We start from the raw sequence: 23603 nt of genomic DNA on the forward strand, positions 1-23603 counted from the left end.
CAAAGCTATGTTGCTTCACAATAAATAAATACACCCATCAATTCCTGTTATGCACGTATTAAAGAAAACTACGAATATGCAAAGTATGCATTAGAGAAGATGCAAGTATGACCAATATAAATGAGATACCTGCCAAGGACCTCGCGTTGATACAGTTTCCTTCTGGTTCCGCACGGTTATTTCACTAACTCTTGCTTTCTCTGCCTTTCGGATAGTAGGCAGCAGATCAGAACTACAGAAGAGAATGGCCTGCTAGCATTGAGTTGCAGCCTGGTGCATATAATACAGTGGTGGAAAATCTTGTTCCACCACTTCATATAAGCTGGGACTGGATCCTGAAGGTCACAACTATAAACATAGACAATCTATATTTAAAAATTGTTTGCTGCAAAAGTAAAAGATGTTGGCTTCACAAGAACTAGCAGACAAAATGACCAATGTAAAACTTACTGGGAGAGGGAGCTTTTGTTGAAGCTACTGAAATCAGGAAACCACGATGTATTTATAGCAAATTAATGCTGTTAATAAGCATATGCTGATGGGTTTCTTCCTCTTGCTTGGATTCCTTACCTGAGGAAGCATAAATTCAAATCGAGGAAAGACAGTTGGTGTGGAAATTTGCCTTTAGCCAGTGGGTGGTTGACTGCTGGAACAAGCTTCCATCTGTTGTTGTGGAAGTTGACAGCTTAAATAAATTCAAGGCTGAACTACACAAACATTTGGAGTGAATGGATGGGTGAAACAGGAAGTTTTTTTTTGGTTGATGCTGTATAAGTTTGCTTTCTTGCATCATATGCCTCTACTAATGCTAATAAACCTAATCACACATATTTTAAACAAAATAAATTGATTTAATTTTTTTCAAAATAAAATAAAAGCATGAGAGATGAAGGAACAGACTAAGGCAACAACTGCCTCTGGAGGGACAGGTGCATGGCTTCTTGCCCAAAGACACATGCTCACACCATCAAAAAAAAAAAACTATTTATCTTCAAAAAAGCATTATCTTCAAAGAGATAATGCTTGTGAACCAAAAAAAAAAAAAAAAGTCATATTTCAATCATTAACTGATATCACAGCCAAATAGTAATAGTATTCACCATATAGCACAAAGAAGCTACAGGCTTCTACTGCACTGGCAAAAAAAAAAACACAACCAAGTAGATTAGAAAACACAAATCATATGCTTACCTCCTCACACAGGTGAGGAGAGAAGTTGACCTTTGAATTTATTCAAACCGTTGGCCTCAACTACCTGCAAGGGAAACTTTTTACGGCTATCAACAACTCACTGGTTAAAGAAAACTTCCTACAATATAGTCTAAATCTCAAGACTTGTAATTTGAATTTATGACCCCCTAGTTTTGGAATTCTTTAGAACAGTGAGAATTCTACCTTCATTAATTTTACTAATCCCTCTGCTGATATGAAGGAACTGTAGTGTTTAACTATATGCAGATCCTTATAAACCTCAACCAGGTCACCCCTGAGGTGCCTAGTTGCCAAGCTCTGTAGCTCACAATTTGAGTCTCTCCTCATATGGTCGTCATTTTGCTGATCTCACAATTCGAAATGCCTGTCTTTGGACCTTTTCAAGAAGCTCTGTCTTTTTCAGATGAGGTCTCCATACCTGAACACAGTATTCCAAATGTGGTCTTATAATTGCCTTATACAGTGGGATTATCACCTCCATATCTCTACAGGATAGCATTTGATAAATCATCAATAGCACACCATGGGTTTTCCTGGCTGCCTGTATTGTAACTCCCAGATCCCTTTCCTCCTCCACTATTTTTAATTCAACCTTACCAAGTGTAAATAGCAATGCATGGGCAGCCATTTTGCCTTATAATAAACAGGTTTTTTTTTTTTAAATATTATTATGGGCAAAATTTACATAGAATCAGTTGACAAGTAGTAGTAGTAGTGGCACATGATGCAAGAAAGCAAGTGTAGGAGCTTATGCAGCATCAGCCAAAAAAAAAAAAAAAAAAAAACACACCATTCCCTCCAAATGCCTGTCCAGTTCCTCCTTAAATTTATTTAACCTATCAACTTCTACAACGACAGATGGAAGTTTGTTCCAGCAATTAACCACCCGCTGGCTAAAGGCAAATTTCCGCACATCTATTCTACATCTGTCCTTTCTTAATTTGAACTTATGTCCCCGTAGGTTGGTAATCTGAACAAGTGGAAGGATCCCATCAGAATTCACCGTGCTCAACCCATTCAAGGCCTTATAGACCTCAATCAGATCACCGCGCAGGTGCCTAGTCTCCAGCCACTGCAATTTGCAGAACTTAAGCCTCTCTTGGTAAGAGAATCCCTTCATTCCCCTCACCAATCGTGTTGCTCTTCTCTGTACACGCTCAAGCAAATCTACATCCTTCCTAAAATGAGGCCTCCAGACCTGTACGCAGTACTCAAGGCGTGGCCTGACCATTGCCTTATACAGAGGGACAATCACCTCCTTTTCCCTGCTAGCAAAATTCCTATATATCATTGACAAAACCCCATGACCCGCCCTAGCAGCCTGTCTGCACTGCTCAGAAAACTTCATATCTGACTGCACAATTACTCCCAGGTCTTTTTCATTTTCTACCACCTTAAGTGTAGTACCACACAGTTGGTACGTTTCTCTGGGGTTACTTCTACCCATATGCAGTACTTTGCATTTGTCAAGGTTGAACTTCAGTTGCCACTTCTTAGCCCATCTGCCCAAATTATCTAGATCCTGTTGCAGTAGCACACTGACATTACTGTCATTAACAACCCTGCCAACCTTTGTGTCATCTGCAAACTGCGACATTAAGCCTGATATACCTTCATCAATATCATTGATAAATACACAAAACAACAGTGGACCCAACACCGAACCCTGTGGGACTCCACTAATAACATTAGTCCACGAAGAGCAGCACCCATTGATTACCACCCTCTGTCTTCTCCCACTTAACCATCCTTTTATCCATTGTAGCAACTTACCCTTAATACCATTCTGCTCCAATTTGTACAGTAGTCTTCCATGCGCAACAGTGTCAAAAGCTTTCCTGAAATCCAAGTATATGATATCAAAATTATTTTTTGCATCCAGTTCCTTTGTGACCACATCATAATAACCAATCAAATTTGTCAGACAACACTTTCCCTTAACAAACCCATGCTGTGTTTGAATTATTGCTGCAGTCTTGTCTAGATGATCCTGCAATGCATCTTTAACCAGCGACTCCATTATTTTACCCGGAACAGAAGTTAAACTAACTGGTCTGTAATTACTCTTGTCACCCTTCGATCCACCTTTGTGAATTGGGGACACATTTGCACATCTCCAGTCCGTGGGAACCTCTCCTGAGTCCAAGGATGCTCTCATAATTATGGCTAAGGGTTTGCTTAGTTGCTTTGCCGCCTCCTTTAAAATAACTGGATAGATCCCATCCACCCCAGGTGCCTTTCTTATGTTTAACTTCAACAATTTCTCCTCCACTTTGCTCTCAGTTATTACAAAATCATTAAGCACACTGCTACAATTTGATAACCTTCTTCCATTTTCAAATTGTAATAATTCTTCAAGTTAATTGAAAACTATGAAGACATGGAATACAGAATGTTAATCAGGTCCATTTCTTGCACTTTCATCTTGATTTCTCCAAGCAAAATCTGGACAATGTAAGTGAACAACAAGAGCAGAGGTTCCACCAGGACATAACAGTCAATGGAAAAGAGATACCAAGGAAGGTGGAAATTAAGCATACACATTGGGACCCAAAAGATGGTAAACTATGCCTGGGCAGGACGAAGCCAGAGGAAACTGGTGGAGGTCTGCAGTGGTTCTGACGTGCAAATCTATCGTCAGACCCAGGTATAGGGGCGAAAGACTAATCGAACCATCTAGTAGATGGTTCCCTCAGGATAGCTGGCACTCGAGGGAATCAGTCTCATCCGTAAAGCAAATGATTAGAGGCCTTGGGGCCGAAACGACCTAAACCTATTCTCAAACTTTAAATGGGTGAGAAGTCCGGCTTGCTTGACTCGAAGCCTGGATGAAAGGATGTGAGTGGCCAATGGGCCACTTTTGGTAAGCAGAACTGGCGCTGTGGGATGAACCACAGCTGGTTCTTGGTTCCAAATGATCACAAAAAACAAAATCATTCAAATGTACATTTTTTAAGAATTTTTTTTTGATTAACTTATGGGTTTCTACTTTTTAATTTGCAATATTTTAAGCTTGTTTGCTTGTAGCAAAGATTAATACTCTATTCTGTACAGAAATTATACATTGTTAATAAATCTGATGCAAAAATGAAGGTTACATTCTGAGTCAGCATATCCCAATTCATAAGCTCCCAAGAAATACTGATAAAGAGCACTGCTGAAAATCTGTTACATAGTGCAATCAAATGCTGTGATATGTCTACATTGGCTAACCTCAATCACTGACAGCTACCATTATTCAAACAATTTTTTTTTTTATTGCTGAACTGAAGGCCCTTCACCGAATGTGATCCTTCACTTTATAAAAAAAAAACAAAGAAACCTATGCAGTTATCCTACCAATATACTGGATTTCATAATTCTTCATTGTTGTATTTTTGATTGCTCCCTTGACTTCATATTTAAAAAACATGAAAATCACAAGAATTGAGCTGTACAGAGGACGTTAAATCATTTCCCAGTACAGATTCAGGAGCAATGCATTATGATTACCAACCTGCAATCTAGAATTTGTCCACATAATGAAGGAAAAAAAAAAAACAGCACACACTGCATCCTAATCTTTAATAGAAGAGGTCAGTTATTGCAAATATAATTACACAGTAACCTTGCAATATGTTCACTGTGATAAGATGTTTAACTTAGAGGGAGACCCATATCTATAAAAAACCTATACATTTGGGTCAGTTCTTCCATTGTGATTCACCCCCCCCCCACAACATAAAAAGATGTCTTATTCACAAGTGTTAAATATTAGGAAATATTACTCGAGAACACTTTGAGAGTGAGTTCTGATATCTGCACTCATTCTTCCATGATAGAAACTATCATCCTTTCAACTGACAGATCATACAAAAGACAAACATTCAAGTAAACACAGCATGCCACAAATAAGAAGCATCCAACACAAAAGGAATACAACCCACTTCGAAGATCAGTGCCTACATCTGTTTGTAGATGTACCTACAAGCCAAGTTATTCACAAGTATCCTCAAGTGGTACCACTGTTAGAAAACTAACAAAATCCATACTCCAACATAAGAAAGAATTGAAGAAATCAGGTGACAGTACTGTTACAAGCAGGTGACCAGCTTGGTAACTGATTTATTGCCAAACTCACAATGTGTAAACTGTTAAGGTGTAAAAGACTTAATTCAGTTTCGTTACTAATAATATTTCAACTATGTAAGCATTTAAATTATCCTTAAGCCAAAATGGTAACAGCCTAAATAAAATTTTGACAGCCTGCATGCATTTTTCTCATATTCCATTAACTTGAAGCAGTTTCCAAGAAAATAAATATCTTAGGCAAGGGAATGGGGGGAGCGGAATTAAATTGGGGTACTTTGGGTCACATCATCATCTATAACAGTAAAATCTGCACACACTAATCACATTACTAAAAATATTATGTAAAGATTCTGTATTATTAATAAGGACTTTTATGGGTCAGTTCTAATTACATCATATAAACCATATAGTTAATTCGATCTACAGTCCACTGCTCTGCCAACTGAGCTACCGCCGGAGGTAGATGACTTTCATCAACCGGTGAAATACCACCACTTTGCTTATTGGAGGCTTGAAGTGGTGAAACCCATGTTTAGTCTCTAGAGCAAAGTTTCCGGCATCCCCCTTCCCCCATACTTCTCCTTCAACCCTTGCACGGTACTAAGTACTATAGGTTTTGATACCTTTTGTGTTTGGGGTTTTCATAAAAAAAAAAAAAAAAAAAAAAAAGAAAAAAAAATAGTGAGAAATGTTTTTTTCCTTCTTTTCTTTCGGTCTTTGTTCACCAGTTTGAGAAATTCATTCAAATGGCAAATTCTTTTGGGCATACAATACATATCAATTTTTCTCTCTTTTTTTTAAATTGAATTTCTCAATTATAATTAGCTTTTCACCTATGCCCCTGGCTACTTATGTTTGAATTTTGCCATAGCCTTAATTAAATTTTTCAACTAACCTACTCTTTCCTTCCTCCCCCTCTCTTTCTTGTTTTATGTGTCTAAAGTGTGAAAATGTCCCTTACTCTGTCCCACCAACTTTCTAATTTTCTAATACTGTTTATTATTGAATTTGGTACCTGCTGAAACTGGCATATTATACAGTTACCCTTGAAACTGTTTTATACTGATTGCAAGCAAACCATGATTGGATGAAAGCCAGAAGCAGTAAAGTGGCTGACTCAGGGATATTCTCAAATACCATACCAAAGCAAAATCTAAAAATTAAAGTTAATTTAAAAAACAGGAGCTAATGTAGAATACCATTTTAAACATATTACCATAGCTACAATATATGACGTTGCTAATACTGCTATGAAGTTTCATTTAATTTACATTTCAAATAACAGATTTATAAGGTATTAAAATAGGCTAAGAATCTGTAATCTGTAGAGAAAATAGCTGCTTAAAATCCACTAAACCACATTCTTGGAGAAGAGGAGGAAGGAAAAAAAAAAAAGTTATACTCAAGCAAGTAGAATTATTAATTACATAAAATATACTCTTAAGTTTTAAGTAAAATAAATTCAAAATAAGCTGTGAAGAACAGTTGTACATGACTGAGCATGTTTTAAGTAACAATATGATCTTAAATTTAATCCCCAAAATAAATAAATTCATCCAAATAATATTTGAAAAATGCTTAAATTCTCTCTGAATAGTTTTATATTTGGGCTTAATTGTTTAATTCAGATTTTAACAATAATTTTTACTTCATTTTAAGAATATCAATAAATAATTTTGGGAAAATACACTTTTTCTTCCCACAAAAAACTATTTCTAATATCAAATTCAGGGTGAAGAAGAAAAATGTATACTTTTCTTCACATATTTATCTAAAAAAAAAAAAAAAGTAGTTCATCTGGCAGAAATTAACAGATTAAAGAGTACAACTATTGCCAGAGATCAAACTTTTTCAGCTTGCATAGCAAAAATAAGCTGACACAAAAAAAGTTTTAAATGGCACAGAAAAGGGGGGGGGGAAGACACAAGAAGGTAACAATAACAGTTGTCACTGCTAGAAAGAGCTAATAATACACTACAAAAATTTTTCTTCAAAATACAGGTGGATATTTTTCTATGTATGTCATTTATTTATTATCACTGCTCTATTAAAATCAGGTTGTAAAGCAGACTGTTTTCTGGATACAGTCCAGTAACAAGTTGGAGTACAGAACAGAAGGAAGTATGTACAGTTGGCTTGTTTTCAAAGATCAAGTGGATAGAAAGAAAGATCAAAAATATAGTGGTGGTCATGACCATATATATATCATGGTTCAGTTAAACAGAATGATAATGGTACTATTTCTCTAGAGAAATATTATAGAAATATTGATAATGGTACTATTTCTCTAGAGAAATAGTACCATTATCAATTCTTGTATGAGCTTGGAATAGAGATTAATGAAAGTTAAGGAAAACATGATTAGCTTGTCTACACCCATACTATACTATCAGTCATTTGTGTCCTTCCCTTATCCACAGCAGAACAGTGGATAAGGGAAGAACACAAATATGACTGCAATCCAATACAACTACAGGTGTCAGAACACTAGCATTACTTCCTGATAATAACATTAGTCTTTTTTTTTTTTTTTTTTTTTTAACCCACTGATTAATTTTCAGATTATGATAATTAATTAAAATTCCAAAAGCCACTGTTTATAAAGTGGCTTGGAGATGTTTTCAAAGTAAAGACTATATATTTGTAAGAAATTTCTTGCATAATTTTAAGTAAATAACAGTTATGTACTGCTTAGTTTTTAGTTATGTACTTACAAGAAATCAATACTACAAATATATATACAAAAAAAACACATGAATCAGAGATTAGCTTTACTGTTATTTTTTCCTCACCTTCAATTCTGCATTTATTAATTTAATTCATCACATTTTCAAGTATGGGTCTCAAATATAATGTTATTCATTAAAACTAAAAAACATCTCATAAGGATTAAAAGTTGCCAAATCTTATCAGTTTGGTTTGGTTTTTTATGGCGCATTGGCAGCTAAGGCCATAATGCGCCAAGTCAAATTTTAAAATGCTATTAAATATTTTGGTAGCCAAGGCTACCACGTCAAACATTTGTGTTAAAAAGGTATAATAGTAAAAGCATAAAACTTAGAGCTTTGTATAAAAATTAATAAATTGTAAAAAATTAAAGATGTCAGACATATTGTGTCTGTCACCTATAATCTGACTGAGTGTAAATGGCTCAGTCAAATTATTAAAAGCGGTAAAATACAAGCGTCGGGCTTCTATAAAAACAGGACACTATTAAAATATGACGAACGGTTAAAATAGCATTACACATCTCACACATAGGTGGGTCATCCGCCCTCAGCAAGTAGGAATGGGTTAGATGACTATGACCTATGCGGAGCCGAGCAAGAACAACTTCCTCTCTTCGGACCCTGCGTAGACTGGACTGCCATTGCGAAATTACAGGCTTGATTTGATGTAATTTATTTGTGGTCTGTCCGTGCCAAGAATCTTGCCATTGGGAAAGCAGTTTAGAACGTATTATTTGCCTGTAGTCTGTATAGGGGACTGACAGGCAATGATTATCCAGGGAAATGGCTGTTTTGGCAGCAGCATCAGCCGATTCATTTCCCCGGATCCCAATGTGGCTTGGGATCCAGCAAAAGCGAATAACGAATTCTAATTTCTTGAGAGAAAAAAGAATCTGCTGGATCCTGGACAGGATCGGATGAGGGTTAAAACCCACCGATACCAGAGCCTGTAACACGCTTGATGAATCGCAGTAAATCATATACCTCTGGTAGTCGCAATTTTTAATGTGATCTAGGGCTGTTTGTATTGCATGCAACTCTGCAGTATAAATGCTAGTTTCTTGTGGGATCTTATAGGATATTGTTTTGTGAGGGAACACAACAGCAGATCCCATGTGACATTCTAACTTTGAGCCATCTGTATAGATTGGCAGAAAGTCAGAATACCGCTGTCGATGTACTGCAAAGAGTTGCTGGTAGACAGATGGCGGTGTAGTAGCCTTCTCCCAGATCTTAAGGGAGAAGTCGCAAGTTGGAAAATTAGCATGCCAGGGTGGAAAGAATTGCCTTGGTGACTGGGCAACATTGTCTACCGTCAAGTTCAGCTCATTCAGCAGCCCTTGAATGCGAATACCAAAAGGTTTGTTGGCAGTCCGACGGGTGTTGTAGAGATTTTCCCAACGCGGCTCAAAAACGGATGGCCACGTGGGATGATCGGGCAGGGATTTTAATTTGAATGCATACTGTAAGGACAACTGCTTACGTCGAAGAGACAAAGATGGTTCATTTGCTTCGACGTAAAGGCTTTGGACAGGGGATGTGCGAAATGCTCCGGTGGCTGTCCGGATGGCTTGATGGTGGATTGGATCTAACCACCGAAGTGCACTATCTCTAGCAGAACCATAGACCTGAGACCCATAATCGAGTTTGGAACGGACAAGTGCCCGGTAGAGACGAAGAAGGGTAGCACGATCTGCGCCCCATGAGGTTGACGAAAGGGCACGAAGGATGTTAAGCCCTTTGACACATCTTGTCCTCAGCTGACGAATATGTTGTAAGAATGTCAGCTTTTTGTCGAAAATAAGTCCAAGGAATTTGAATTCTGCTACAACTGGGATGTTATTTTGCCCAAGCCTTAATTCTGGGTCAGGATGAAGATTACGTTTGCGACAAAAGTGTACACAAACAGTCTTCTGTGATGAAAATCTGAACCCATTAGCCAAAGACCAAGCTGTAAGATGGTCAATGGTTTTCTGCAGTTGCCTTTCAATGACCCTCATATTGCATGAGTGACAAAATATAGCAAAGTCATCTACATAGAGGGCATTGTTTACAGTGGGTGGAAGTTGTTCTGTGATAGAGTTTATTTTAATTGCGAAAAGCGTGACACTTAGAACGGATCCTTGTGGGACTCCCTCTTCCTGAGAGAAAACTCGAGAGAGGGTGGATCCTAAACGGACTTGAAATTGGCGATTCGAAAGAAAGTTTTTAATAAAAACAGGAAGGTTACCTCTAAGACCAAAGTTATACAGGTCTTTTAAAATTCCAAATCGCCAGGCTGTGTCGTACGCTTTTTCAATATCAAAGAAAACTGCTACCAAATGCTCGGATTTAATAAAAGCGTCACGAATGGACGTTTCCAATCGAATTATATGATCCAGAGTGGATCTATTTCTTCGGAAGCCGCACTGGGTCCTGGAAAGCAGACCATTTGTTTCTAAATACCAAACGAGGCGTGCATTAACCATTCTTTCCAGGACTTTGCACAAACAGCTTGTCAGAGCAATAGGACGATAGTTACTTGGATTGCTAGGATCCTTTCCTGGTTTTGGGAAGGGAAGAATGATTGCCTTCCGCCAGGAATCCGGAAATTGTTTATTAAGAAAAATTCTGTTAAACAGAATTAAAAGGTGATCCTTACATTGTGGTGTGAGGTGTTTTACCATTTCATAGTGGATGTCATCGGGCCCTACAGCACTTGCGTGTGTGAGAAAGAGTGCAGCATTTAATTCCTCCTGTGAAAAGGGCTTGTTATATGATTCAAGCCCTTTTGAATAGAAGTTCAGGGGGTTTTTCTCATTTTTCTCTTTCAGGGCCAAAAACTCTGCGGGAAAAGATGTTATTGCAGATATTTTTGCAAATGTTTCCCCTAGAGTATTTGCTACTGCAGTTCGATCTACAATTGGACATCCATTATGCTCGAGGATCACAGAAGGGCATGGTGGATATTTTCCCTTCATTTTCCGGATCTTATCCCAGACTACTTTTGAGCTAGCAGCCTGAGTTATGGAAGATGTAAAAAGAATCCAAGATTTCCTTTGGCTCTGACGTCGTACATAACGTGCTTTTGCACGTGCACGTTTGAATGATATTAAATTTTCAGTGGTGGGATATCGGTGGAATATCCCCCACGCTTTGTTTTGTGCTTTTTTTGCTGCCGTGCATTCTGAATTCCACCAAGGTTTGGGAAATAGTGGGAACCGGCTGGATGATTTTGGGATTGCAATTGCAGCTGCTTGGACAATCGTTTCTGTGACATACATGACTGCTTCATTGATTGGCTCCTGACTGACTGTAGTGATGTCAAAGTTTGCCAGATATTGAAAGGCATTCCAGTCAGCCTGATCGATCTTCCACCGCGGTAAACTAAATGGCAGACAGGGTCTACCATTAGTTAGGGTTGTTATCACGGGGAAGTGATCGCTTCCATATGGATTTTCTTCTACCTCCCAAGTAAGTGAAGGAAGGAGAGAAGGGGAGCAGATAGAAAGATCAATGGCAGAGAATGTACGGGTAGGCATGTGGAAGAAGGTGTTTGTTCCCACATTTAGGAGGGAGAGATCATTGTCAGTGAGCATATGCTCTATGACTCGTCCCCTTCCATTGATGTCAGCACTACCCCACAGAGTGTTATGTCCATTGAAATCCCCAAGAATTAAACAAGGGGAGGGCAATTGCATGATAAGATCATCAAGGTCTTTCTGGGGGATGTCAATCCCAGGTGGCAAATAAACAGAGCAGACAGTTAATAAGAACCCCACTGTAAGGCGAATTGCTACAGCTTCAATGCTAGTTGTAAGCTGCAGAGCCTGAAATGGGATCTGGTTGCCGACGAGGATTGCGACTCCTCCGTGGGCAGACCCATCCACAATTCTATCCTTACGAATGATGGTAATGTTATGCATGGTGGGGTCATCATTTGCCTTTAAATAAGTCTCCTGTACGCAAAAGCAAACTGGTTTGTGCTTTTGCAGGAGTGCCTTGATGTCGTCAGTATTTTGCCGGAATCCACGACAATTCCACTGTAGGAATTTAGCCATTATTTGGACTTGGTGGGTCCATCAGGCGGCTTCCGAGGTGCTGAGGGCTTAATTTTGTCAGTCTTGGATTTATCTTTCCTGGGGAAGTATGGACGCTGTCCTGTGTCCATTTCTTCCTCAGCAAAGAGTTCCAAAACTGACTCATCATGTACCTCCTTCTGCTCGACATCCATGTTTTCCTGGGTACTAGGTGTTACTTCCCCTTTCTTATTCTTTTCTTTTGCTTTTGTTACTTGTGGAGCATTAGGAGGTATCGATATAGGAGTGGCAGCTGATTGGTCCTTTTGTGCAGGTTTTTGGGAGCTTAAAAGATAACGTGCAATGGGAGTAAATGATTCTTTTGGAGGGACAGACATGTCCGTCTGAGTCCCAATCGAACAACTCCCTGCTACCTTCTGGGCGTAGGTAGGTTTTTTGATGTTAAGAGGTTTCACTGCTTTTCTTGCCTCCTGGTACGATATGTTTAGCTCTGCCTTCAGCCGTTGAATTTCTTTTTCTTCTTTCCACCTCTGGCATGCCCTTGAATAGGCCGGATGTTCTCCCTCACAGTTAATGCAGGTGGGTTTAGTGGCTGAACATGCTGTTGTTTCGTGGTCCTTTGCACCGCACCGGGTGCATGCAAGGACTCCACGGCAGGCCATTTGAGAATGTCCATACTTCTGACATTTAAAACACCGTAAAGGGTTCGGAATGTATGGACGTACTGGACAGTTGATGTATCCAGCTTTAATCTCATCAGGAGGTTTGGGAGAGTTAAAAGTCAGGATAACACTCCTGGTTTTAACAATTTTCCCATCCCTTCGCGCAGTGATTCTCTTGACGGCAGTAACTCCCTGTGGTTGTAATTCGGAGCAGATTTCCTCCTCGGTGACGTCGAGAAGGTCCCACTCCGAAATGACACCTCTCGATGAATTTAGTGTTCTGTGTGGTGTCACTGTTATGGGTATACCTCCGATTGATGTTACTCGGAGTAGATGTTCAGACTGCCCGTCATTTTTTGTTTCAATCAAGAGGTCCCCAGAACGGAGCCTCTTAACTGACTTGGGTGTACCTGCTAACCCATCCAACCCTTTTTGTATAAAAAAGGGCGACATTTTACCAATCGGTGTTTCATTGGTGGAATGCATTATTAAGAACCTTGGGACAGGCCCTGATGGTAGTTCGGTTCTCTGCCTCTTTGTAGCAATAATGCTATCTGCCTCTCCGTCGTTATTTTCAGATAGGGACCGGGTTGGGGCCCCTGAAGGAATACGTTTATCAGGATTCATGGAGTTTTTTAATTGTTCAGTGCCCGGGCTCCCCACCCACCACGGAGCCCAAAGGGACGCCCACTACCCGGCATGCAATAAATGCGCTCGGGAGTGGGACGCCAGGGCTACCCAGACACTATACCCGCACCGCCGCCAGCCTGAATCCTGTCCCTCGGACCATGAGGGTAGGGGCGTGGCATTGACACGGTTGACCCTCGCAGGCGAGCCTACTAGCCGATTGATCCTAGCCGGGCCTTCTAGGACCACCCGTCTTGTCGAAGCAGGGGCCAAAGTGGTGTATTGAAGCTGGGCCCCTCAACCACCAGGATCCCCCTTTCCGAATTTCCACGGGTCGCAGCGCACGGCAAACACGCCGGATTCCATTGATGTAAGCCCGGAACCTAGGCTGTGGGCGTTGGATCCCAGTGATGCTAGTCTGGAAATCCAGCAGCGTCACTGGGAGGTCCCCTCACCACGTACAGGTGCCCACGTCGAGGGGCAAATCTTATCAGTGAAATGACCCCAAATGTTTTAAGAAAGATTTCATAAACACTTTAAATAAATTAATTTATCAAAAGAGTCCACTGAATGTGACAACTTCAATTGGCAGCATTTCTGAAAATACATATAGAATTAAAAAAAAAAAAAAAATCACCTCCAGCAGCACAGGCTAGATCATTTTTTATGTGATCCAGATTTCACGTGTGGGACCTTTAAAACTTATCTGCATAGGTAAGTTTATGTAAAACAATGCTTCTGTTAAACATATGAATTTTTGTACATGTTACCATATCTTACGTGCATTTATCTAGTACACAGTCTTGCTGAAATTTTTCTGACCACTGTGGATGATGTTGTTGTTATTTGGTTTTTAGGAGTATTGGCAACTAAGGCCATATTGCTCCGGGAATATGCAGTGGTCATTCCCTGACCATTTTCCACATCCTCCGTATTTGGTGGTGACAGGCTTGAACTCCGGTCTAATCAAGAAGCATGTGCTATGCACTGCTGCTCCTTCCCACCTGGGAAGGAGCAGCAGTGCAAACGGAGGCGCCACTGTGGATGAGCTGATCTCCAAGTCAATGATTCACATTATTTATGGGTCACAGAAAACACTAAGCCTTGTTTCTGGCTATGATAGACTTCAGGAACAATGGTTGTTATCTGATGCCAGCCATTAGAAAATTGCTGCCAATTGTCAAATGCTCACTGCACTGATTTTTGGTAAGCAACAAAGAACCACAATGAATGTTTGAATTATCACTGAAAATTCAGTGTCAGCTTCTGGGTAAAATGTTTAAAGATCCTGCAAGTTTATTAACAGCCACATAGTAGTTCTGAATGAGTTATCTGGGCTATTTCAATATTTTTGAGTGTACAACCAGAGATCTTCTAGAACAGTCATCACCTGACAAAACTTTCTCTAGGCACTGCCACTACAATGCCATCCAAACATGGTATTACAAGATGGCAAATTTTCTCTTTAAAACCTACACATCACTTCCAATGTTTGAAAAAGATTTTCCTAAGTGATGGTACAAAATTTGATGTTTGTAAAATGAAATAAAACAATGACAAAATAAATGCACACAGCAACAAAAAAATGTACCAAATAATTAACAATTATCTACATTAAATATTAAACAATGGCAAACTGTACTGCATTTATTGACTGCAGTGATATCAGGAAGTCTAAACTTCTTGATTGTAATATGGATATTTTAAAACTTAAACTCTTTTATTGCTTTAAAACATATTTTAAATCAAGCCTGATCAAAAAATTACATAGTACTACAGTATTCAAGGGAGGAAAGAGCAAATGTTTGGATCCAAACAGCTCTCTGCCTTTTGCAGAAATTAAGCCTTTCTTGGTAACACCAACACTGTTCCACTCACCAATCTTGTTGCCCTTCTCTAAACTTGTTCCAATAGCTCTACATCCTTCCTAAAATGAAGTCTCCAAACCTGTATACAGTACTCAAGGTGTGGCCTGACCACTGCCTTATACAAGAGAACAATCACCCCCTTATCCCTGTATATCATTGACAAGACACCATGAGCTACTCTTGCAGCCTGTCTACACTGCTCAGAAAACTTCTGACTGCACAATTAACCTCAAGTCCTTTTCATTCTCCATTACCCTGAGTGTAGTACCACCCAGTTGATATGTTACTCTGGGGTTACTGCCAACCACATGCAGTACTTTAATTTTGTAAATGTTAAACTTCAATTGCCACCTCTCACCCCACCTCCTCAACTTCTCCAGATCCTGTTGCAGTAGCGTATTATCATTACTGTCATTAACAACCCTGATATACCTTCATCAATATCATTGATAAATATACAAAACAACAATGGGCCCAAAACTGAACCCTGGGGGACTCCACTAATAACATTAGTTCACAAAGAGCAGTGTCCACTGATAACCACTCTGTCTTCTTCCACTCAATCATCCTTTTATCCATTGTAGCAACTTGCCCTTAATGCCATACTGCTCCAATTTGTACAGTAGTCTTCTATGTGCCACAGTATCAAAAGCTTTCCTGAAATCCAAGTACAGCAGACTCTTGATTTATCGGGTAAGATGGTAAAAAAAAAAAAAAAAGAAAAAGAAAAATTCTGGATAATCTAAAAATACAGTAAATCCCCGGCATACATAAGACATTCGTTCCAGAACTTCTTAAGTAAGTAAAGTTTTACATATCTCGGGAATGACTAATAAAAATATTGCTACTATATCCCTGATATGCCAAAATTACAAAAACCACATAATATCCTCAGAAGAATGAAGAAAATAAAACTGATATGTATTTCATATTAACCTCAAGTCCTTTTCATTCCTTTCATAGCCTTGATGCCAATTGCTTCACCGCTTCTCATATTCTGTCTTTCTTCTTTATTGTGTTCACCGTTGCCACTGATAAATCTGAATTCTGTGCGATACTTGTTAATGTTTGACCATTTTTATATATCCTTTATTAATTCATACATCCATTTTCATTATTTTAATTTTCTTATCCAACTTAATTGCTTTCCTTTTCTTGATAGATTTACTAGTACCACTGCCACTTATTCTCTTAGTTGGTACCATGATAACAGTCAAAATGAAATTTTCTGTAAAGAACTTCACAGGGTTAAGGCAAAAACTCACTATTATCACCCCACTCGAGCTCACATTTCACCAAAGCACATTTCTGGAGGTCACTGCCATAAAACAATAAAAACAAATTTGCACTTTCAGGGTTACTGGGCTTTTCTGTTAGTGCAATTCATTATAAACGGGTAGTAAACTTTTGATATAATACCAATAGATGGAATTCTGTGAGTTTTTAAATCTAATAGCTTCCCTTTATTTTTTACATTGTTGCGTATGGTTTGGTCACCAACATATAATGGTTCATTAGAGATTTAACGGATGCACAGTTTTCAAACTTTTGAATAATTTCAAGTTTTTTTTTTTTAAATTGAGAGCACAACTCTTGTTTGCCCATAATTGTCCCGATTTCTAAAAAAAAAAAAAAAAAAAAAACCCCTATAAAGAAAAATTCCGACATCCCTGACACAAATAACAAAACTTGTTCTTTTGTGGTGCGACGGAACACACCAATCGATGTGACTCACTAAAACATTTGGGGGTTTTTTTTTTTTGAGCAGCGGGTGTGAAGACAGTGGGGGTTGCAAGATAATAGGCACACTAATCTCCCAATAATGCCACTTATTTACAACTTGCAAAACATCTGTTTATACCTATTCTAGTCATTACTTGAATTTCATGATTTCTGGTTGATTTTTTTTTTAAATTTGGAATCTTGAAGCGTCCCAGTTAATCCGACCTGGTAAATCGAGAATCTGCTGTATATGATATCAAAATTATTTTTTGCATCCAGTTTCTTTGTGAACTGTCCGAACTATAACTAGTCTTTTCTAGATGATCCTGCATTGCTTCCTTAACCAGTGACTCACCATGATTTTCCCTGGAGCAGAAGTTAGACAAACAGGCCTGTAATTGCTCGTGTCACCCTTTGTGCAATGGGGACACATCGGGGTCCAAAGAAGCTCTTATAATTATGGCTAAGGGTTTGCTTACTTCCTTTAATATAACTGGATAGTTCCCATCCACCCAGGTACCTTTCTTATGTTCAATTTCAACAATTTCTCCTCTACTTTGCTCTCAGTTATTACAAAATCATTTAGCTCCCTGCCATAGCTTGATAAGCTTTTGACATCCACTTCCCTACAGACCTACTCATGTGTGAATGTAGATGCAAAATACTCATTCAGTTTGTTAGCTACCTCAGCAGGTTCATCAACAATCAAACTGCCAATGTGAAGTTGACCAATGATTCATCCCCTTCCTTCTAGAGTTTACATAATTAAAGTCTTTACTGTTTTTCTTTGCATTGTTTGCCAAAGATTTCTCGTAATCTGCCTTTGCATGTCTAATGTCTTTTGTGACTTGATTACAATCTTATATCTACCGTAGGCATCTGTGTCTCCTAATAATTTATATGCATCCATGCATTTTTCTTCTCTGCCACAAGTCTCATTAGATCATCTGACACCCATTTAGGCCTACACCTCGAACAGTATTTTTTAGTTGGTATGAAAAGCCTAGTAGCTTCTAAAATTAATTCTTTGAATGTTTCCCATTTAGAATTTGCTGTTGGTAACATCAGTTGGTCCCACTATATAGAATTTAAAAAAAATCTCAGATCACTGTAGTCAACCTTTACGAAAGCAAAAACCCTTCCCTTTACCCTTGATGGTAGTTAAGTAAATCCCACATCAGTGCACTGTGATCATTGTCACCTAGTGATTCCTTTATCTGCAGATTCTAAATGCATGAAGAATCACTGCTGACAATCAGATCAAGAGTATTACTCCCTTTGGTTGTCTCTCGAACAATCTGCTGTAGATAACAATCATCCAGTAAATCCACAAAAGTCTTGCTAGTGCACGAGTCACTAACCCACAAATTCCAGTCTATATCTGGGAAGTTAAAATCCCCATTATAAGACAATCTGATTTACTGGCCCACTATTTTCCTGTACAGCTGTTCATTACACTCATTAGGCCTATAACATACTCCTACTCTCAACTTGGTTTTCCCAGTGCTTATGTTGCACCAAACTGATTCAACACTGCACTGTCCACCCATGTCAACTGGATGCACTTCCTTAGATTTTGTTTCTTAACTAACAGCATCACCTTCTATCCTTTCTGTACACATTGTATCCCCAAATTCCAATTCTGCATTCCTTATCTCTGTGTGACACCATGTCTCTGATATTCCAACAACAGCCTTTGATGTCTTCACCAGGACCTCAAATTTATTTACTATACTACTAGCATTGGTGTACTTGCAAGTATACATGCACCCATTCTTACTCTTAGGTACCCTAAGACAACCCATGTATTTACTTATTCCATGTTGACTCCCAGCAACCCTTGAAATCGCCAGTACCTTGCTTTCCATGCTAATATATCATTTATAGATAAGTTGCAAGAAATTTCTTTGTGTTTAAGTGGACTACGCTATTAAAAGGGTTCACAAACGCTGATTTACGTCATAAGTTGTTGTTGTTATTTGGTTTTTAGGAGCATTAGCAACTAAGGCCATATTGCTCCGGGATATGCGGTGGTCATTTCCTGACCTTTCCGCATTCTCCGTATTTGGTGGTGACGGGCTCGAACCCCGGTCTAATCAAGAAACATGTGCTACGCACTGCTGCTCCTTCCCACCTGGCTACGGAGGCGCCTACGTCATAAGAGGCACTAATTACATGCAAAAAGCTGTATAAGGAACTCATCTCTCCAAAATGTTAGGGGAAAACTATCCCTAATCACAGCTGCTTGGAGTGTCATCTAGTTCTGGTAACATAATGAAATTAAGCATATATGTGCTTCATAACATGCAGAAGAGGATGGCAAAAAAATCAATACAAAAATTATCAACAGGGGCAAAAGCAGCACTGTTATTATTAAGAAATTAACAAACTGTTCAATGACCACCACTTTTATACAATACCTTCCACCTGAGTTAGAGTATTTATCAGTGTTTTGTGGTGTTCTTTACATTGCATATGATAGCCTTTTAGGTCTATGAAAATAGCAGTACTTTCCCAGTAGACACTGTCCTTCAGATAACCTCACAGCCAATCTCACCCCAATAGTCATATGGAGGGGAGGGCATGAAGCAAGCAGGATGGACAAGCTGTCAGACAGGAGCTACTAATTAATACATTTTCAGTGAAAAGCAGCAGTAACAATTCTTACAATGGGTAGGCACTGTGTGAGGCATCCCATCCTGCAGAACAATTTTTTATGTAGTCTTTTGGTGTTGAGGGTCTGGAACAATTTTGCTTGCCAACATCTCCTGATACCACTGACCAATTACAGAGCAGTTCTAGGTCTCATAGAATGAATCTATTCAATAATAATATACCAATTATGAATGATGCTGTAAAGCCATACCATACTATGACCTTCAGTGAGTGTAGGATGAGGCCTCGTGTACAACATGTGGACGCTGGAATTTACATTCAGATGGAAACGGGCTGTATCCCACCTAAAACACTCCTACTATAGCGGCAATTTTTTCATCTGCATTTGTTGGACTGGTTTCTGCCCTCCTCCTGGCTTAACCAAAAGACATCCAGTTTCCTCTAACTTTTATCGCATTATGGAAGGCATGAGGTGTTAATAGCCCTCATTGAGTATTCTTTTGATGCCAATATTCCTGAGTTGCAACTATCACATTAGTAAAGGTTCACCATAAAATGTGCACTATAGTTTGTTTGTTTATTTGGTTTTTAGGAGCATTAGCAACTAAGGCCATATTGTTCCGGGGATATGCGGTGGTCATTCCCTGACCTTTCTGGCTCCTCCGTATTTGGGGGGCACGGGCTCGAACCCCGGTCTAATCAAGAAGTGTGTGCTACGCACTGCTGCTCCTGCCTACCTGGCTACGGAGGCGCCGTGCACTATGGTAATGCAAGAGGTGTTTGCTTTCTGTTAGTACTGCTTCTCACATTTCCTTTTATGCCAAAAACCAATGGTATAAAGATGCAAAACACAAACTGCAGTATCACTTTTGCCAATTTCTTTTCCATGGCATTCTCTCCTGCATTTACTTGTTGCATTACCTGAAACAGATTGCTCTAGAGAACATTAAGAACAGTTTAATTATGATAACCCTATATAGTTTCGGTAGTTTTCTTTTTGAGATGTGAAGAATCAAACTGTAGAAATATGAAAAAAATTAGTTCACATACAATTAATATCATATCACAAAATGGTTAATGATATCTATAATTAGAAATATTAAAGTAATTAGACTAAACCAAAACTGAAAGAAATCTTTATTTTATCAAAAGCAGAATTAATAATTTATTAACACAAAGTTTACCTCAAGGAAGGCAGGGATTGTTGCATCAGTAGGTCGGTCCATGATAAGAAACCGCATGTTTTTATAGGTAATCTCGGACGGTGCTGGGCGCATTGTTTTTTGTTTCATGGTGGTCATTCCTCGAAAGAACAGCAATGGAGATTTAATTCAAATGGGCACCTTTGTAATAAATTGCTAACTATGAACAGAAAACCTAATGGAAAATTTTGAAAGAAAAGCCAAAATATTAAAAGGAGGAGAAAGCTCTACCACTTGAGTCCACCCTGATCCAGAAAGCTGTCACTTGCAAGAAAAGTAAAGGCTGCTGACAACCAATTTTGTCTAGATAAAGCACCAGTCTTTGCTATGTTGTCGCACCTCCTTCACAATTTAATAAATGCAGTATGACGTCTTCTGCAAGGCAATCTGTTTACCCCATATGGAAATGATGAAAATGAATACTAGCCAATGGGAATGGGATTGACAAAATGACCGTGGACGTATATACAGCTTTAACCTTTTTCTCTAATTTGACTTATTTGTGCTGGGCCCTGCAGTACTCCCCACTTGTCTTCAGAAATTCCATCAATAGGTAATTTGATTTCTCTGGATCCTGCAATACAAGAATCAATTTTTAAAAGCGAATTGTACAATTATTTCTGACTGACCAAGGGTGACAACCTTTTGGTCAACCAAAAGTACTTACAAATCATATAAACAGTTACATTTAGAGCATAAAAACTATTGTTAACAACAATGAAATTATACTGAATTAATTGATTCTCCACTGATGCATTATATATCTATCTTACAAAGATAGTGGTATATGATAGTGGTACACAAACCCCAAATTTATACAAATAAGTTGTGCTTCCTATAAAACATGCATTTACACACAACAGTCAAGATGCTAAAATATACTGTAAGTTTCTTTCAGAAGGCTACACTGTTTTATACATAGTATGATCCCTAGTCCTTTCCCACTCCTTTTATTGTTAATACTAGACAAAAAAATTAATGCAGCATACGAATATTAAATAATAAAGTAACAGTAGAATATTTTTAATACCACCACAAGGTAACTATGGTATGAAACAATATTTTTAATGTGATTATTTAATGTCTTAATACAAAAGTCACATAGGGTGTGATCTAAAAGTTCAGTGAATGGTGCCAATAAAAATTAATTTTATTGAATAAGATATTTTATGTTGTTAATATCCTTCAGTATAATCTTTTTCTGCAGCCACACTGTTTAAAGTCTTCTCTCATGAATGCGTTTAGCCAGTTTGTTGTATTTGATTAGATTTGTTAAATCAATTCAAACTGTTTTTTCTTTTAATGTTCTTTTTTAATTTTGGGAATAGCCAAAACATTCCTTGCTGCCAAATCAGGTGAATGCAACATGAAAGGAATGTTTTTTGTATGCTGTTCAAATTACACCATTTCCAGTACAAGTGATTTCATTTTTATGGCACAAGGGCAACTAAGGCCAGAGAAAAACAAATGTTCACTCAAGGTAGCATTCCATTATACTAACATATAACAAGTTAAAATTTAGTGAATGCATACTCAAAAAATGTCACTAAGTCCAGTTCAATCTTTAGCTACCATTGAAAGATATTTTTCCAACCTAAAGTGCAAGATGAAAACCATACATACATAACACCAATGCAGGATCTGTCTGATTTCTAATACTTTAGAAGGAAAATCACTGCAGGAGTCCCACAGGTGGCATCCTTTCTGGCCTTCCCTTTCGCAGCCATTCTAATTCCTTTCAAGCATCCTCATGATGGTGCTCTAATGTATGCCGATGATATAAAGTTTCTTACCTTAATCCCACCGTCTGCAAACCCAAAGGCAATTATGTCTTAAATTGCAGAGAACTTGACTGCTTTTTCAACTTAGTTGCAGATCTTTGGGTTAAACCTTAACCCTTCAAAATCTGCAATAATGATTTACTCATTGAAACAGCAACCAATAATAATTCAACCATCAGTTTCTGGCACTCTCACCCCAGTGGTTAGTTTTCCATAAGGACTTTGGTGTCTATTTTGATCTGAAGCTGAGATTTGATGAGCACACAAAATACCTCTTGAAGTGATTTATCACCTTATGCTGGAGAGCAAAGCAACACTTAAATCATTCCAACAATGCTGCAACCACTACTAGATATCTTCAAACCACTGTTTATCCGGTTATTTTATATGCTGCTGAAATTTGGGCATCTGCGTTGCCCTCACTTCAAAAACCAGTGTTTGCGTGTGAATACGGGAACCTGAAATGGGCCACCTGAAATAAGCATCGCTAACTCCCTTAATTGAGAAAAACTGACATAGCGGAGCAGCTAAATGTACCCAGACTCCCAAAGTTAATTGACAGCAGGCATTTAATGGCTACAGTAAAAATGTTCACAGGAGTGATAAACGCTCCGAACATCTATGATTTCGGTCAGTGGCACGACTCTCCGACATCCTAGAGGTCTGACCCCACACTAATCCTCAAATATAACCACCTAAAACTTTGTAATCATTTCCTGCCTACCAAGAAACTCTCCCCAAAATTCAGGCACTGCTCAGTCTTGGAATTAACATGCAGAAAATGGCTACCAACTACAAATATCGCCGCATTCTCCTCGAGTGGATTGCATCCGTTGAATTGGAATAAATTCTTCCAAATTGTGTTACAATGTTAGTTTCTGTTTATCCTTATATTTTCCTATTTATTATAATTTCATTCTTAGATGTTTTTATTTTTGTATAACTTCTAATTTCCCATGTAACTTTTCATTTACCCAATTTAATCACACGTATCATCTTCTTCCTTAATGTAAAACCCAGGGCCATGATGAGAATTATTGACTCTAGTACTTGTACCGTACATAGCAGCAATAAAGAATTTTATTAATATGAGC

General features: G+C 38.5%; 1 protein-coding gene across 3 annotated transcripts in view; it reads right to left on the reverse strand.

Moving 5' to 3' along the window:
• PRL-1 (protein-tyrosine phosphatase 4A family member PRL-1) overlaps positions 1-23603 on the reverse strand; it is a 71080-nt gene that overhangs the window by 31034 nt on the left and 16443 nt on the right. For all 3 annotated transcript variants that reach the window (XM_090388826.1, XM_090388827.1, XM_090388825.1), the window contains one exon: positions 20711-21302. In XM_090388826.1, the coding sequence (XP_090244952.1) occupies positions 20711-20827 (117 nt within the window). In that variant the 5' untranslated portion in view covers positions 20828-21302. The remainder of the gene's footprint in view (positions 1-20710; positions 21303-23603) is intronic.

This window comes from Mastigoproctus giganteus, chromosome 14 (genome assembly GCF_048544385.1).
Source record: "Mastigoproctus giganteus isolate SK-2022 chromosome 14, ASM4854438v1, whole genome shotgun sequence".
Classification (NCBI taxonomy): domain Eukaryota; kingdom Metazoa; phylum Arthropoda; class Arachnida; order Uropygi; family Thelyphonidae; genus Mastigoproctus; species Mastigoproctus giganteus.